This window comes from Calliopsis andreniformis, chromosome 8 (genome assembly GCF_051401765.1).
Source record: "Calliopsis andreniformis isolate RMS-2024a chromosome 8, iyCalAndr_principal, whole genome shotgun sequence".
NCBI classification, from domain to species: Eukaryota; Metazoa; Arthropoda; class Insecta; order Hymenoptera; family Andrenidae; genus Calliopsis; species Calliopsis andreniformis.
In genome coordinates this window covers 11,301,131-11,320,779 of record NC_135069.1, presented here as the reverse complement: position 1 = coordinate 11,320,779, position 19,649 = coordinate 11,301,131, and the positions used below count along the sequence as shown (strand labels likewise).

The window sequence follows — 19,649 nt, the reverse complement described above, 5'->3', positions numbered from 1 at the left end:
TTATTGAACAACTGCAACTTATCAAGAATATGTCGAAATCGACAATTTATCATGAACTTGTATGTTATCGAACTGGTCTTTTCCAAGCAGTCAAAATGACTGCTTTTCGGCAATATAGGTATAACACATATATATTCCGGAAGTGAAGGACGGGGGGGGGGGGGCAACAACAATGATTAATTAACCCATTTATATGTTGTAGAAAAAGTCACAAAATTATAAGAAGCTGTGTCATTATTTAAATCATTATTTTCTTAATTGAAATTCAAAAGCAGTCAAAATGACTTGCTTAGGCAATCTAGTGTTAATATACATGAGATGTGTCATTATTTCAAGAAGTCTGCTAACAGCAAGCTCATAACGAGATGATATCGCACATCAAATCTAACATACTCAAACTTAAACGTGACACGAACTAGGCTATTACGGTGCCCTATAGCCATTTTTCGCGCAGTTGCATTCCAAATGCACCAAGGTGCTCCGTTATTTGCGTACAAACCGATAGTCAGCCGAACTGAATACTCATGAACACTTTAGTATGCACATTCGATAACGAATCTGTCAACTATAACTAACGGGATCGGATCGCCGCGAGCATCGGAGGAAACCGATTCATCGCTCGAAGAAGTCAGCTCTCCAGCCTCGACCGCTCCGATCACAAACACAACACACGTGCACAGTAACACAGAGATACTTTATACCTGCTGTGGACATAGTGTGCGTATACTCAACGTACACTCGTGGCAGCAGTTACAAGCTTAGGCTAACGCGACCTTAACACAGGTTCTCGCGCGCGCACACATTTATGCGAAGAACAGACGTTGCACACATTCGTAGGCTCAATCAACTGGAGAGTATCGCGTTACCTTGTTGAATTCGGTTCCAGTGCGCGCTTGACCACGCTGTCGAGAGGATCGTCTTCGTCGCTTGAATAACTGTTCCTGTTTGGAGGAGTTGGCTAGGGGACTCAACATGCCTAATTGTCCAAAGTGCGATAAACCGGTATATTTCGGTAAGTGAGTGTACAAATACTTTATTTTTTTATTAATCAATGTAGTTTTACACTAGAGGGGCGAAATAAGTATAGTGACATTTGTGAAAAAAGTTTTTTTCATGCGCGATCGGTTGAAGAATATGCATTTGCATCAAGAAAAGTGTGTTGCTGGAAATATAAACTATGATTTGTTCTACGAATTTTTTCTATTCTTGCAGTTAGTTAAATGAGTGATGTGTCTGTGTTAGAGTGCTATGTACTTTTTGCTTCACAAATATATACATATTTACAGTACTGGCCAAAAGTTTGGATATACTTTCTAAGTTAAAGAATCAAAGGTTCTCCAGCAGAACACATAATTTAAGTAGCAATAAATAAATGTGTGATATTTCTCCACTGTACTCGGATGAAGAATATTGTGACTGTTACTGAAAGTATCGATTTCAATTCAAAAATACTTTAGTATATAGTGTCATTTTAATCAGAATTTGCAAGTGATTTCAAACTTTTGGCCTGTTCTGTAATGTTTGTGTAAGTGGAGATGGATTGAAGACTAGATATTTAGGTATTTTTGAGAATTCTGGAAATGAATATGCTATACTAGGTTTTAGTAATTTTAGTTTTTCGATCTAACAATCTACAAATACTTTCTGTTAAAATAAAGTTTATAACTCTTATATTGCTATCGGTAGTTTTCCGTTTTTCAAGTATTCAATATTATCAAAGTCACGTTCCTACATGTGTTAGTTTGCACTGTTTCTTCTTTTATAAATTTTTCCAAGTATCAACAAACACATGATACGTTAATCGATAATTATAGACATTGCTTGATTACGATATGTGTTGCGCGAGTGAATCGTTGTGTTTCTCAATGACGCATTCATCTGCATCTTTTTGCATCATCAACGCCAACTAAAGTGCACTCGCCCGCACACGATTATGCATACTTCTGTCACAGAAATTTCGCGTCATGACAGTAGATATATTCTTCATTCCCAAACTAGTGAAGTTGGGGCCAATGATAATGGCAAGCAATGATGTCATTGCTCGATCTCGCGGTCCACCTTGACAAATATTATGTCACAGTTGTTCCAATGTGTACAAGCAGATACGTAACACGAAGACCAAGTAATACGACTCGTACTGTACGATTCAGTGGAAAAAAGAGTTTGTGAAGGAGAACAGAGGATTTGTTATTGCAACGTACATATGTACATTTCCATTCTCATATGAAACATTGAAATTAATGTTTTGTCAAATGATAATGTAGGTTATTATGAAAGTGATGTAAGTCTAACATTTTTTCTCAAATTTGTTTTTTTTTTTGTAATTTGACTCATTTCCATACGATTCAATCGATAAAATAACATCTTAATAACATCTTAATAACATCTTAATAACATTTTAAATTTTAGTCTTATATATCATTTTTTTAGTAAGTAGCACAATCATATCTAATCTAAGTTCTGTTAATGGAGTAAAGTTAAGCAACATGACGCGAATCATTTTAAAACATTGTTGCAAGTAATACGATATACAGGACGTAAACGATATACGTAGCAATATCTTAAAAGGTAATGGGGGAGCTAAAATGGAATACAAACTGTCTTATGACATAATCTCTGATCAATAATAATACCTTAAAGTTAACATGTTTATGTTAAATTAACTGTTAGAAGATTCTGTAATTTTATAGCTTTAACGGGAGCTTTCGGTCTGAGAGGCTACAAAAAAGGTCATTTTTAGGATTTTTTCTATAGCAAACTAAATAAGGTGACAATCTATGGTTTTAGCATTTCGTTGTGTACCTTATGAGCAAATAAAAAATTGTATACTTTTTTATTTTATGTAAGTATTAAGAGCGTCCGTGCTGTATCCCATTCTAGTTCTGGAAAAATTCTCTTTGAACAATATGTGGCATCTCGACTGTAAATCTAAACTGAAAAAATCAAATATGTTCTTAAACAGTATGAAATTTCTGGGACAGTGAAGCTATGGAAGTGAACAAAAAATTGTTTTATCTCATTTCCTGATACTTTGATACCCTGAAAGCCCAGTATCATTTTTTAATAAATTTTTTCACAATTTTACATCCCTTACAAGCTAGTAAGTTTGAAAAAACTTAAAATATGACGAGTTTACTCAGATATTTGTTCCACCACTTTGAAATGTAATATTTTAAGGAAAACTGCACATTCTTGAAACACCTAAAAAGTAAAAAAAATGTAGAAAAATCGAACTTTAAAAGCTCTAAACGGAACACTCCCTAAAAATCCAAGCTGCATTTCCTACGAACATGATAGATTTTTAAAGATTTAGAAAAATTAAATTCTAAGAAATACAACGAAAAGTATTAACACTGTTTTGTTTTATTGCTGCTTTTCAATACATCTGTAAAATTATAGAATTTTGTAACTGTTAGATTAGCATATAGGTATGTTACTTTTAGGACATTATTATTGCAAAATGCATAGAACATTGTATGTTTCATGTGAGTTATTTTACGATATTGCTATAAAGAGGACAGCTTACCCTACACGTCCATTTCAGTGACCTTGAGATATGTCGCCATAGTCAACGCCTTGAGTAATTATGTTCTATATCAACCATATAGTCGCTGCTCTGTCTTAGTTTCACAAATATGTGCGAAAGTATATTAAATACAATTTTATTGCATTATTTCAAGATTTGGTCTATGATTGGATGTATGTGGATACACTTATTATTTTATCTTTAAATAATTAAGATCATTCATCGACATCTTGCCGTAGCCAGATCACGCCAATTATGTATTTAATTTTAAGATGGCGGACGTTGAAAGAAATCTCTAGATGTTACACCTAACCTGAAAGAATATTTGTTAAAATATATAATAAACTGTATTGAATGTATTTTTGACATATTGCAATGAAAATATTGTTTAAAATTTTCATTTCACGTCTTTTTTTATACACATGTATTGTTAGGCGAGACAAAATTGTGAAGAAAGTAAATGATTTTATTCTGATTATTATTTTTTTCTAGCTTTCTTAAGAAACAAGATTTATTTTGTGGTATTTTTTGTCTTAAACTTTTTGATGTACTTAGCGCAATTTGTTTACTTTTTTGAAGCTTTCTTATTGGTTATAATTGAATTCTGTTGAAGGCGATAAAAGAATGAGCACTCACTCATTTGGTTTTGAACGCACTATAAGAAACAACAATGAATGGAATGAGAACTTGAATGTTTTGAAAATGTTAAAACATTTTCATGAGACAGATATTTGGCATGCAGTGTTCAAAATATAAATACATTTAATCTTATTATAACATAATACTCTGAAAATACAGGTTTGATATAACTGGATGTAAACATTGCAACAGCCCTTCTAGAAGACAGTATTCTTATAACACGTTTCTAAGATTTATAGTAAGTTTTGGGGATGAGGGTGAGTGGAAGGTGGAGGGGCACTGTGATAGACTGAGAAACAACTCCATTTTTGTAATCCCATTTAAATGTTTGAGGTTCCAAAAACAATCCTATAAAATATTGCAGTAAAATTCGCAAAACTGACAGATATAGAAGCTTTATTAAATATTACGTAATGCTTGCAAGTGGTAGTTTTAAACTTTAAATGCGTTTTCCTCGGAACCCTGTTTTTCAAATTGGAAGGATCTCTAACTCAGTTAATTTTCATCCGATTTACTACAAATTTTGAGTGGTGGCTCCTAATTCTATTCTTTTTAGCTGCACGCAAGGAATTTTCGATTGAGTAATTAGTTCCTGCTATTCCAATGATAGGAATATTGAAATGATTCAATTGAGGGCTGCAGCTCGGGTTTGGACGCGAGTTTAAATCGTGAATCGTAGTCTATTTGGCTGTCTTCGCTTCTGGCGCGCTTCGTGATATATGTTTAGGCAAAAAAGGGTCCCGCTTAACCGTCAACACTCGAGCTCGATGCCTGAAGACAATGGGTGCCCTAAAAAACAAGAGAAAGATGCAGTCGAAAAAATCAAATACCGTATTTGCTATTGAATTTTCTCGCAAGTAACACCAATCAATTCCTCGTGTTCTTGCAGTGGAAATAGCACCAAACTCGACATGATACTGATGATTTATAACAGACATATCTAAAGCTTAGTTTGTAGAAAGGTTTGGGGTAAAACGAATAAGACCTTTCTTTCTACAAACTAAGTTTTATGTATCTTTGTTATAAATAATTAGAATCATGTAGTGTTTGGTACCATTTTTATTGGTAGAACACAAAAAATCAGTTGGTGTTACTTTCATGAAAATCTGATAAAAAATAAGAAATTCGACCCTACACTTCTTAATCCCTATTCCTATCCTGGTCTTTTATGAACCCATCGTTTTCAGGCGTAAAATTCGAGTGTGAAGCTTCCCACTTTTGCTGTCTTTGCAGCGCAGAAGAAAAGAAGTGGTGGGGATAACAACAGCCTTAATCACGAGTCCCAAAACAGTCCCCATCGAATTATTCCTGTGTACTTACAATTTTATATAAAATTCTAATCCTAGATACCTACTATAATTACATAAAAGTTGGCAAATGCTAAGATTCATTTAGTGGTAACCAACGTCAGTCAATGACGACCACCAGGGCGGTGAATACGTCAGTTGGTCATGCTCGAAAAGCAAGTTTGATCGGAGCTGTAACAGTTAGCGTCGCAGCAACTCGTGCCGCGAGTTTTTGCTTATTGCCAGCGATTCCGCGAGGCCGTCTTTGGACGATCGTCCAACGAACTGTCGCGATAACATTATCGGCGACCAATTGTGCTTTGTACGTCGCGCTTCCCCTTCAATTCGCAGATAAACGGAGGCAGAGGTGCTCGAACGATAGCGCATTCCCTTCGGCGAGCGCGCATGGAAGCTCCGTATTCAGAGAGGTTCGCTTTTAATTGCGCGCTTCCTCTTTCGAGCGGCCTTTTAGACGGCCGTTAAAGCACTATTAGTGCTGAAAGCGGATTTTTCTGAATGCATTGCTTGCTCCTCCCGCTGCCTACATGTATGAGCTTTCAGATCGGCACAAGTAGGCGTGTGAGAAATGGATGCTGGGGCAGGCGGCGAATTAGAGGGACGACACTCTTTTTCTTGTATCGCGGAAAAAGTTTCAAAGAGAAAGGTCATTGACCTCTAAACTCTTTTCTGCTAGCGTGGCGCGGTTTTAACCCGTCAGCGGGCCCCCGTGTACCAGCCCTGAAGCACTCGAGTGCACGTTTCGTGGCTACGTGGAGAAACAGAAGATACGGTCGCCTCTCTAATTAGTCCCTGTTTGCCGGATTTAAGCAACGCTTAAAATTTGGGAGGTTGTTACGCTAATTAGATCAGATTAGATTAGATTTTTATCACGGTCGGAGAGTGGACAGGCATTAGATTTTCAGGGATTTTATACATGTTGCGTTATTTAATGAAGGAAAATAGTCGAAAAGTTTCAAATATGTGAAAAAGTTAGGCAGCTGCTATTTGTCAATTCGAAATCAGCTAATTAATATTATTTGTAAATGGATTGTATACAGTAGTAGCCATTGAAATTGCACCACCTTACAAGTAAGAAAACTTCCCCTCTTAATGTTTTTGGTTTCTGTCTCATGAGAAGTGTCTCATGATTTGTCATTAATATGATTCCTTTTTTTATATGAAATTTTGGTTTGTATAACTTAGGTATACCTCCTTAGATATCAAGTTACTAGACTGAGGATGTTTATTCAGATTCCTATTGTCATACTGCACAACTGCAGAAATGGAATCTAATTAATGATTGTTTCCTCGGTATACTGTGTAGGAGCCATTTTTGACTCGTCTCTGTGTGGGTTAGAAATGACTCTAGCACAGTACGTTTGACTGCAGTACTCGGAGGGTTAAACCTTTTAGAATCTTTGATTAATAATGTCTACATTTTTTCATATTATATAGATGTTTTTCCACATTGAAATTTTTCCTTCATACAGAAAGATCTACGATCTAATAATTACTTTCATATAACACAAACTGTATTTTTAGGGAGTCTTGCAATTTTATTTGTCATTACTGCACATGATTAGACTGCGGATTTTCATGCATTATGAGAAATTTAAGGTTGCAAGATAGTAACCCAGATAACATCTTTGGAAAAAATTGCAATAGCTCACTCTTTGCGTTCTGTTTTTTATGTCTATCGAGTATTTTCTGCAACCCCAGCGTTATAAAGTTAAAAGCTTTTTAGTACAGCAGTAAGAGATTTCCAACCTTTTGAAAAACAAAGAGATGAATTGCTTCAATGATTTCAGGGTATGTAAGGAAGTCGCATATTTCTCCTTGGTAGTTTCCGCTCCAATCTTTACAAAAGCTTAATAAGATAAAATGAAAGAGGAAGTTTAACTTTACATGATAGCTGATTCTCACTTGTTTTCGCCATGTAAATAGAAAGATATTGCTTAATCACTGTGTTAAGTAAGTTCCAATATTTACTTCGTGTAAACTTGTTGAAATCTTTACGACTTCGGTTTTCTTTCTTGAAGTTACTTTTATTTTTTTGTGACCTTGACGTTGATAAAATTAATACGAATTTTTAACATATAAATTTTAACGATAATAATAATAAGTAGAGATTGCACACTTAAATGTTAATTCACTCTCAATAAAACAGAGCGTAAGGTAGGTCAGTACTATAACCCAGATAGCACACGACGTCTTGAAGACGTCTATTTTATGTCCATTTTGTGCCTGAACGTTTTACGACATAATTTAAACATCTTAAAAACATCCAATAGAGTATGTTTTAAAGGCTTGCAAAATTTACGTCCATAAGATATCTTAACAACACAATATATGGATGCCTTGAAAACGTCTGATATTAACGTTCATAAGACGTACCATAAGACATGCTACATGGACGTCTTAAGGGCGTCTTAAATTTATATTCTTAAAACACCTAAACGATGTACCAGATGGATGTTTTAACAACATCTGAAATTTGCGTCCTTAAGACGCCTCAAAGACGTATCAAATGGATGTCTTAAAAGCGTCTGAAATTATTGTCTTATAGATATCTACGAGACGTATCCCAGATAGCACACGACGTCTTGAAGACGTCTATTTTATGTTCATTTTATGCCTGAACGTCTTACGACATAATTTAGACGTCTTAAAAACATCCAAGAGCGTGTATCTTAAAGACTTGCAAAGTTTACGTCTTTAAAACGTCTTAAAGATACACTACATGGACGTCCTAAAGACTTACGCTTTTGGACATCTTAAAAACGTCTAATTTTGGTCTGAACGTCTTATATGCGTAATTTGGACGTCCTTAAAACGTCTTATAAATGTTTCTTAAGACATACTGATTTGTAACATTGGGCGTCTTAGAGACGTCTTTTGGACATTTTTAGGACTTTACTGGATGTTTTTAAGACGTTTTTAAGATGTCTCTGTGCTATTTGGGTATCGATATTTGTAAGACGTCCTGAATGTTTAGAACAAACATTTTTAAGTCGTTCTTAAGACATCTGTACGTCGTTCGAAAGATGTCTTAAAGATGTCACATTCTGTATCAGTAGATGTTCGGATGATCTGTCTACACATTCAGAAGATATTACTGACGTCGTTAAGATGACTTGAATGTTAGACACGGGCGTCTTTATGACGTTATTAAAATGTTTTGTGCTATCTGGGAAGATTCACTTGAAAAGTATAATTAAATTATAATCTACAGAAAAGATAAATGTACCTACTAAATTATGAACCATTTATACTTGTAATTAAATTTTACTCAGGATAAGAATAAAATAATTAAGATACATTAAATTACGAATGGATAATTGATTAACACAAGTTAGATAAAAACTGGTAAGTTAACTAGGGAAAAAACTGATAGATAAAACAGAAACTTTTGTTCGATTTATTACACAATAATAATATATTTGTATAGTTTTATGCGCTGTCACTTTTTATCAGTTATGAAATTCTGCAGACATACAATGCATTTGTAATTTCTGTCGGGCAAGTAGGTAACTATAAGTACACAGACACTAAAGCGAAAAATTTACTACAGTTTATACGTAAACATAATTAAAAATTAAAACAAAAAATTATTGCAGTTCAGTCATATGTTAACATTTAATATTGAAATTACTAGTTTATACGTTTAAAAAAACTTATGATTGATGTCGTTATATTTGGAATAAAGAGTATTATAGTTGAAGCAGCTACCAGACAAATGTGTTCAATCATAAACAGATCTGCTTTGCTTAAATGCATTTATTTAGTACTGAAAAGTAATTATTATATCTTGTCACATATCTTGTCTCTACTTCAGCCGAAACAAGAACTTTGAATAAATTTTTATCTAATAAGTGCATGGCTATGACCAACATTAAAATGAATATTACAAATTCTTAAATTTTTGTAGAAAACTTAGACAGGTTTTTTTAATAGTAAAAAAGTATATTTTGAACACATATTAGTTTCACAAATCATTAAAATTTCAAGTTAATATTTTCATTAATGCTACTAATTTAGAAAATATTCTTTCGAGGAAATCAGGTGTAAAGTAAAATACATATAGGTACTTAATAACTCATCTTCTGTATATTTAAGATAATTCTAAGTACTTATGGTTAATTAATAACAGCTATATCTAAAGCCATATATCTGGCTAAAAAGAAAGTAAACGCTGTTTCAAAAAAACATTTAGTTCATTCTTCAATTTGAATAAAGGGAAAAATGGAATTTATGGTTGAAATAAGCAGAGGAAGTGACGCAATAAAATATTTATAATTTCGCAATTTTTGCAAATTTCATTAAGTTTGTGAAATTATCCTTATAAGATTCTATTTTTCAGAACAATATCAAATTTTTGTTGCTCTGAATAGAAAGCAAGGAAGAAAAATATGATATTGTCATATATATTCTATATCAACATTAAGCAATCAACGATTTTGATAAAGCACAAAACCAAACAATTAATTCAATTATTTTTAAAAGTGAATCTTTTATGTCTTTTCCGCGAATGGATGGAAGAAACATAAAGAATTCGAGAAAAAACGAAAAGACAATGTTAACCCACGTTACATTGAAGGCAACAATAACAATGTCCAGCGAATAAACAGCGACAACAAGCGGGCAAGAAAAAGAACACGTTGTATTGGATTATAATAAGAAGAACAGAGTGAAAACTGGTTTGCAGAAGAATAGCCAGGTCGTGGTAACGAATGAAGGTGAAGGAGAAGAACGAGAAGGTTCGAAGAGGAAAGTAACAGCTATCTCTTCCTCTGTTCGGCCTGGTCGTTTAGAATGTTGGCTGAAGAAAGCTACGACGAGCCGTTTTTTAGGTACTTTCTGCGGAAGAGAAGGGCATTGGTAGGCCGACAGTTTGAAAGAAGAGTGGTTTGCAAGGGTGGAACATGGACTGCCAATGAAATAAAGAAAAAAAGCAGCAGGAAAGATCAGGGGATGATATTTCAAGTCTATGCAATCAGCAGCCGCCGATTGTTTGGCACCCGAACGCAACGATCCGTGCATAGCGCTGTCTGCCTTTTCGCGCTACCATCGCACAGCAGCAATGCTTGACGATTATGCACTCGCTTCTCCGCCGCCAGATAATTAGGAGTTAATTAACTAATGGCCCTTTATGCGTACCCCTCTTGCTCTACCCTCGCTTTCCTTCTCCGACCCATTCTCCGCTCTTGTTCCTCTTTCTCCCCCTTTCTTTTTTCCTCGTTCTTTGCTTCTTCCGCGGCTCTGTTCCTTCTCTCGCGTTCGCCAACCCCCTGGACCCCGCAGCTCCGTGTCGACCCCTTTAGACCCGTTGTGTCTCTCCACTCCTCGTCATTTTCCAATTCCCCTCGCTGGCACCAGCGTCCTTTGTGTTCCTTCTTAGACGCGGAGAAACGTTTGAATGCTAACCACCAGTCCGCCACGGTTCGTGGCTTTTTTGTCTTCCCCGCGAGGTTTGATATGCCGTAATGGTATGACGCACTGCGACGCACCGAAGAAAAAAGGGTACATTCACTTCTCTGATTTCGCGATCTTTTATCAACTTCCCGGCCAACCGTGTGCGCCGTATCATCGGTCAAGTAAGGAAACAGGAGCCCGTGAAACATCTCGTGGATACACGCTTTTTCGAGCTCGGAGCTTCCACAGCGCACGACTTTATCCGCGACGCCAGTCTACGCGTTACCTACTGTTGCTGGGTGACTAGTGTTTTTTAGCACAATTTCACGTTGAACTTCGCGTTATTTTAAATTGTAACGCGAGTTACCACCACCGTGAAGTTGCGTAAATTCCTTCTTCCCGGTTAGGGTTAGAAGGATGTTAAATTGTTCCAACACGATTATTAGTTGCAAATATATATAATTTCAATTCACTGGTTGTACAATTGGATTTGTAGTTTTGTTTGTAAGGCTCCAAAGGCTTATTATACAGAATTTACTGAAACTGAAGCTGAGGACGTCTCGCGACTTCAACGATGTCGATTCAGAAAAAGATAACCGAATAATAATTGAACGAATACTCTGAAGTATCCTTTTTGAATAACTTCGCCTTTCTCCTTCCATATCAAACCGTCAGCAAGAGCCGCAGAGCATATTCCAGCGAGGTAGGCCTTGACCTAAGTGACCAATTAGTAAACGTTTGGGGTTTATCTAATGGAAATATACTGAATTGTTCAGCAAATCAGCTCGCTGGACATTTCCCATGTAGGCTAGCCGAAAACCCAGCAGCTGTGGTGCACGCATGAGTCGTCAACGTTGACGACTTCAATTCTCATGTTTGAGCGTGCTTTTTGAGTATTTGATCAGAGCGAGCCGGAAATACCCCAGGCACGAGCCATGTTTGGCTCAGAAAACCCTACGATGGGTCATATCTTTGAGATATGTGGTCATGGTGACCGGTGGTACCTAGGGTATGGTTACGTTAGATGGCTTGGAACCCCTGATGGGGTTCGACTCTGATCTTTTTGATTCGTGCACCACATGAGGTTAGCTTACGACATGGAGGAGAAAGTCATGTTAATATTCAGAGCCAATGTCGCCGAGAAGGTTTGAATGTTTATTCAAATCGGCTATAGATATGATTACTGTTTCTTCGTAATTTCGCGTCAGGTTGGTCGATATCGCGAAACAACTAGTTTCAGTCCTGAATCATGCAGGACAAATATCATCAGACATTCTGTTCAAAACAACTTAGGTCACTGTTTATGCATACTTTTTAAATCAGAGGCCAAACTAGTTTCAGGCAGTGACTAAGATAAGGGTAAAGGTTCTTAGTTCTTCACCAAAAGCGAATAGTATACATGTATGCACTCAGGAAAATTGCAAGCTCAGGATTTTGTACTCGAAGCTTCTTCCGAGTACACGTCTTCTTACTCGTCGTTATTTTAACTGTTGCACCTGTTGAAATACATTGCTTGGTTTAAAGTCAAACTTGTGTATTTTAATACTTGCAGGTTTCCAACACTGTATATAACTGGTGAGTTGGCGAACAGAAGGAATGTGGGTCTAATTGGTCGTAGCGAAATAAATCTTGGTTACATGACCTCTAGGTAAATATTAACCCTTTGCACTCGCTAGTATTATAGAGTGCTGTCTCGATAGAAGTTCGGTGGTACACTCACCTTTTCTTGGAATTATTCTTCTTCTTTATTTATCGTTTGCTTTTGAAAAAGCGAATTCAAGTTTCTGTCTTATAAGTAAGTGAATTTACGTCAACATAAGGTAGCTTCGTAGAAACGGATTGTCCCAGTGAACTTATATCGAGGCAAAACTGTAATCCTTCGCACTCAGTAGGATTTTAAACAGGACTATATTAAACCAGTGTACAGGTGACATTAGGAGCGCAAAGATGTAAGAGTATATTATGCCAGTACAGCTGACATTCCGAGTGCAAAGGGTTATATTGAAGGTGCAGAAAGGAATGTGTAGTAGATATCTTCCAGCTAATTATAAGTCTAATTAGAAGATATCTGGATGTGAAGAAATCGGATGTTAGACACAATTATAAGGATCAGTTACAGGAACTTTCGCTATTGGTAGAATTGATCACTTCTATTAATTGATACGTGTAACTTCATGTGGAGGTTGGGAATAGGTAGACCAGACCTTACCTTGCTTCTGAGCCGTCCTGATTACCAACTTAGCAGCTGTATAAAGTATTTAGGTATATTACATCCCTAAAATATATTGGCTTCGTAGAAAATGCAAGGGTTCAAGATCTTCACGCCTGTGATAGCGAGTGTTTCGGTAATAAGACGTAAAAACCCATATGCGCATTTTAAATAATAGTTCCTAGTTTATGAACTAACGAAAGTTTTTCATTTTAGACGTCCCAATTCAGGCCAACTGCAACGGTCAAAAATCGATGTTTTGTATACTTGCAGAAGTTTCGTGAATAGCGAGTAATTTCGCTATTCTGTATCATTTTTACCGTCAAAAAATTGACAAATAAAGTTAAAGCTTACATTTAAATTCTCGAAAAAAGACCAGATCTCTCAGTCAGTAATTACATATAAAAACAAAATTCTTTTTTACCTACTTTTTGATGCGTCAGAGTGGTGTTCCTCTCTAAGTCACTACGCAGAGTGTTCGACCACGGGTATTAGAAATTTTAAGAGATGATTCTACATTTCAAAATAGGACGAATATGAAGAATGACAACTTCAAGCTTCATTTCACAGTTACGAATTGTTGAGAAAACACCTAAAGTACGCGTAAAATATGTCTTAGGACTTAAATATGACTTAAAACTTATTCTATTTATATATGATTTAGGACTTATTCTATTGTCCGCCTACAGTAGCTAGGTGAAACACAGAGAAATCTACATATGATAAATCCTAAGTCAAACACAGAGAAAGCAGTAGAATAAGTCCCAAGCCAGATACAGTGGAAGCAAAAGAATACAACCCAAGCTAGACACAGACAAATGAGTAGAATGAATTCTAAGTCAAAGAGAGAGAAGTCACTAGAGTAAATTCTCAGACACAACGAAGTCAGTAGAATAACTTCTAAGTCAGACCCATTTCTAACGTATTTTAGGCATTTTCTCAACAATTATTTTAGCGTGTTGAATCACCCTTTAAAATTTCTGACATCGAACACCCTGAATATCTGAGAATCACTATAACACGAGCAAAACTATCACCTCGATGACAACGTGATCATGAACACTGATGTCAGGGAAAACTGAAGGCTCGATACTCGTCACGTTTCAAGCGTTTCATTAATAAAATTTCCCTTACTTACTCGTTCTCGGAATCGCAACGTCTTTCGATTAATCAAGCGATGCTCGTCTCTTGTGCAACAACGCACAAAAGGTATCTAGCGAATTTCTTGTCTGGAGCCGTGCGTCACCTTTCACCCTTTCGCGATTCTTCCGCGAGTGCAGTCAACCCGATAATTTTCTGCGATACAAATCGCCCATGGGGCCACACGTGGGAATTAAGAAGGGCGTCGCGCATAATGCGGCTGCTCGCAGTTGCGATGGAATGTTTTGTAAAGCGGCGTCGGTTCGTCCTGGGCCCTCTTTGTGCAGCCGTTTTCGCGAACATCACGGACTCGCTGTTTCTCGTTCGCACCTTTAATGAATGAGAACTGCCGATCGTGTCTACTGGGAACCACCCATTCAATTTTATAATTACGAAATTGCTAATGGTGACGGCAGTCGTGGTACCGTCTGCGACGCAGTTGTTGGTGTGTCCTCGGCTGGAGATCCTTTCGTAGATGAGAAACAGAGCAGAGCTATAGGGCCCAGCTATGGAAAAAGGCAACAACTGCAGAAAAACGTGGAATTGCGTTTCTTGTATCTATGGCCAATTATCTTGATTATTATGGAAGTGATATACGTTCAATATTTTTTCTAAAATTTCTTTTCGTTTTTTATGATTTGACTTATTTTTATGAGATTCAATTAACAGAATAACTTTTTTTACATTTTTCGACTTACACCACTTTTATAATAAGCTACACAATTGTGAACAGTTTATGTCTTGTTTTAATGCAGAATTATTTGGTACAAAAACACTAAAAGTAAATGATTCAATAACCGACAATGTCTCGGTACCTGAATACTAACCTTAATTTTATTTAATTTTAAACTTACATTCTAATGTACCTAATAAAAAACAGAAATTAGTATTATAAAATAAAATATTTCCTTATTAGAATGCAATTCAAGTGCCGAGACATGCTATTTTAGGTTATCCATTTGTTGGATCATGTGACATCTTAAGTATCCGAGTATTGGGTCATTTACCTTACTGCTTTTAGACAAAACGCACTAAATATAAGCAAGAAAAGCAGTGACTGAATTATAAAGTATTATTGTTTAGAATATTAACATCTGGGATCTTCATAGTGTATGTCGATTTGCCATGAATTGGTTTGTTTTAATAAATGCTGTTTTTTCCACATTTTGACAATATAGTCTCACATAATTTTTTCTTTCTCTAATGTTATAATACAACAGGTTCTATCTTATACTTATGTAGAGATTCTTGTTTTTCATTGATTTACTGGAAAAAATTAGAAAGCTAAGATGAAGAAGAGTCCTATAAACATGGTGTCAAGTAATCTGATATGTCAACATGTAATGTAATCTAAGCTGATATATCGGAGATAGAGCTCAGTGTTCAAGTGCGTATGTCAACTATATCTCAACAAAATTGTTATTTGTTATACATATAAGTACATATTATACTTACAATAAGCTAACCTTTGTACACAGTAGAAGGGTGGTGATGTTCAGCATCTAATGTATGTACAGGATGTTCCATAAACTGTAGTACAGCCTTGCAAGGGTTGATCTTTCTTAAAAAAAAATAAGTGGAAAATGAAGTAGTAATAAAAAAGGAAAAAAATAATCCACTTTTTAAAAAATCGTTAAGATTTTTCGTTAAATCGTTAAAAACGTTAGGATTTCCGTGGTCAAGCGTTTGGACATTGTTAATCTGTAAGAAGTGTTAAAGCAAAAAATAAAGTACAGGAAAATAAAGTACAACACTTTGATAATTTCAATTATAAAACCCAAGTTTGTTAAAATTAAATTGTTACGATCAGTATGTAACACTGCACAAAGCCTAAGTTATCATGACTGTAATGATATTCATCGTTCTAATAACAGACAGTTTTAACATTACCTTTATAAAATTCTTTTCTTTTCCTTTAATTTATTAGCTACATTATCTATTAGGGAGACCAGTGAGTAACAGAACACCTTGTAAACCTAAAATTATTTAATCTTGTAACAATATAATTTTTTGAATTGTTTTGTAGAACAAAAGTAGTACATAAATATGAGAAAGAGAGTAAATATAGCAAAATTCAGCGTTATACTTAAATAATTCTTAAGAAAATTACTGTAATCCGTTATGTTTGCCAACACATGGTTTGTTGACATGTACGATTTATTTAATCAGCGATTTATCTGGCTCTGCTCAAGTGTCCTCATCAGAAACATAACGTTGCATGACTTCATCAACTACGTAGATAATCAATATCAGGGAATCACTCTCGACTATGTAGATAAAGAAGGAATGTAATAGTTTTCTTTCAGTATTTCTTTTCTATTTTAATTCTAGTTCCTGTTCCATTCTAACTTTTAATGTTATCGACAGAAATCACTTTTCATAGCATACGTAAAAGAAAAATTTGAATTAAAACTAACAGACTTCCATTCGATTTTCTTTTTGTTGCAGCTGAAAGGAAAACGTCTTTGGGGAAGGACTGGCACGGTTCCTGTTTACGCTGTGAAAAATGTAATAAAACGCTGACACCGGGTAGCCATTCGGAGCACGAAGGAAAGCCATATTGTAATCATCCATGCTATTCTGCTCTGTTTGGCCCTGGAGGTAGGGAAAGATAGCATTTTAAATACAATTACTCGTTAGTGGTGACCAAGTGTACATTTATATTTTTTGTATATTTGAATCCATTTATACAGGGTGTTCCAGAATTGATTGTACAGGCGGAACACATGTGATTCTACATGAAAAAATAAGTCGAAAATATAGAATAAAGTTTTTGACATCGTGCTCAGTTTTCGAGAAAATTGAGTTGGAATTATGGTCGAATGCAAGCGTACGGAAGTGCAGTTTTGAGTGCTTGGAGGGTACAGGGGGTGAGAGTAACACTCTCGGTTTGACCACTGATTGTCTTTATTTTTTTTTCTCTATTTACACTTCGAACACCAAAAGCTGTAGTTCCGTACATTTGTACTCGGTCTAATTTCAAAGTCAATTTTCTCGAAAACGAAGCGTTATACTTTAGCATTACACTATAATTTATTATAGCATCATAGCACTATAATTTATTATAGTGTATACAAAATTTTTATCCATCAGTTCTGGGACACCTTGTATAATTTAAAAAATATTTCAAGCTACAAGTTCGTATAGTCACATTAAACTGACTGAGTACTCAATTATTCAAGTATATGTTATCTTAATGATTCATACAAAGTTAAAAAAATTCATTTGCACGGCTTGCTTCCATTCAAGCTCTTAAATAATAACAGAGAATGAAATCCCTTGAATTAAAAGTAAACAAAAATAGACGAGAAAAAGAAAAATTGTTATTATATGTAGAGGATTAAAAAATGTGAAACATGCATTAATAGTATTTATTCATTAGGTACATGCATAGTTTGAATCTCTAGAAATTGCATTTTGTGTAATACCAATGACTTTACAAGTTCTTCCCATTGAAATTGTTAAAGATAAGGAAATAAAGTTGTTTATTACTTTCATTACGTTCTTACAACAAGGGTTCAATAACAGGTGTTAGAAATTTTAAAAGGTAACCCTACATATCAAAATAAGACAAAAATTAAGAATGATAAAAATGCGGTTGAGGTCTCATTTTAGAATAATTAATTCTTGTATTTGACTGAATGACTTATTCCAATGTTGACATGTAATAGTAAGCCTAAACTGCTAGACGCAGTGTAGCCAGTAGAATAAGTCCCTAGTCAGACATACTTCACGCGTATTTTAGGAATTTTTTCAACAATTAATACGTTTGCTACCACACATCGCAAATGAACGCGACACTGAAAGTGCTATCCAAGGCCCTGCGTCACATATCTGTAACGGAGATCAAGGTACAATTTGAAATGGCTGTGGATAGCGTCTTTTACCTTGAACAGCGATAGCGAACTTGTTAACAACTCGAAAATAAAGCCGCAAACGGAATTTCATCTATTTTTATATTTGTTCTATTTTAATATGTAGAATCACCTCTTAAAATAAAAGATATCCTCTTCACCTTATAACAAAGCTGCCTAATGCTTCGAGTATGTATGTAATTTTTTCGGATGATTATTTTAAATATTCTTTTATTTTGCATAATTAAAAACATGTGACAAATAATAATTTAAAAGTATATTGTTTGATTTAACTTTGAGCAATTCATTAGTTGTTAAGGCGATGCAATTGGCGAAATAAAAACATGTAATATAGATATAAAATTGGCAAATCAATAAAAGAAGTATTTACTTAAGTATTTACTTATGTGATGAAGAACATATTTAACAATTAATTATACAATTTGTACCAGTTTGTTTCGTTTATCCAAGAGTCACCACTAAATTGTAATTGTTTCATTGAATTTGTTGCTAAAGCATGGAATTGTTCATGTTGCAGGTTTCGGACGGGGAGGTGCTGAGAGTTACGTTTACAAGAAGTAAAATCCAAATGATACATCAGTGTATAATTACTGTTAAGATCATAATGTTACGTATATTATAGAAATTATAATTAATTACTTAGTTTGTTTAGGCATAAACATATGATTTACTTCGTAAGTTATACGGACATCACCTATATCGTTCAAAGCAATCAAATACTTAAGATAATTTTTTACAGAATTGTATAGTGGGTAGCATAACTATTTAATTGTTGTAGATATAATTATATACAAGCTCTGTAAAACATGTTAAAAATCATGTTAATTTAAAATTGTATGCGTGATGATTAAATGATGAGTATGAAAGGAATCTGCCTTTCCTACCGATGATTAGTTACGTACCAAACGTGTCTACCATTGATAAAGTAGATATTCTTTGTGACGCTCAATGTTAGCAGCTGTGTGTAAAGTAAGAGTGCAGTATTTCTAATAGTAGGCACAAACGAAACATCTAGATAGAAACACAATATGTTTTCTACATACACCACTAGAGAAACGTAGAGATATCCTCTAATGATGTTCCAAAATAACGTATAACTACAAACTAAGTCTTTCTGGGGTTATAGTAACATGTATAAATATTTGGAAACTTTCATATTATGGGCAATGCACAAAGTACACTTTTATTAATATTCTCTAATACAGTTTCGACTACAAACCTTATCTCAAACGATTGTCGTATAAGATTTACAAATACGGATGAGAATAATATTTAATATGAGTCAGTATAAATGAAAAAGTGTATTTCATGCATTTCCAATAATATGAAAGTGTCCAAACATTTATGCACGGTAGCGCATGTGCACATGAACTCTTTTCTTTGACTTCGTGTCTAGAATCTATTTTCTAAAAATTCCCCTCATGTTGGAAACATGCTGCACAGAATAACTAGAGAAAAATAACCAAATCCGGATTGCAACTTGTTAGATTTCTTATTTATTTCGTTAAATATTTATTGCATTTGAGTGATCAACCGTGAAATCAAAAGAAAACAATGAAATC

General features: G+C 34.9%; 1 protein-coding gene across 1 annotated transcript; it reads left to right on the top strand.

Moving 5' to 3' along the window:
* The first annotated feature begins 856 nt into the window (after positions 1-856).
* LOC143182243 (cysteine-rich protein 1) lies at positions 857-19,272 on the top strand. The gene is made up of 3 exons (XM_076383134.1): positions 857-1,012; positions 16,661-16,813; positions 18,605-19,272. Exons 1-3 carry the CDS (start codon positions 973-975, stop codon positions 18,646-18,648), a joined length of 237 nt encoding a protein of 78 aa, XP_076239249.1. The 5' UTR covers positions 857-972; the 3' UTR covers positions 18,649-19,272.
* Positions 19,273-19,649: the final 377 nt, after the last annotated feature.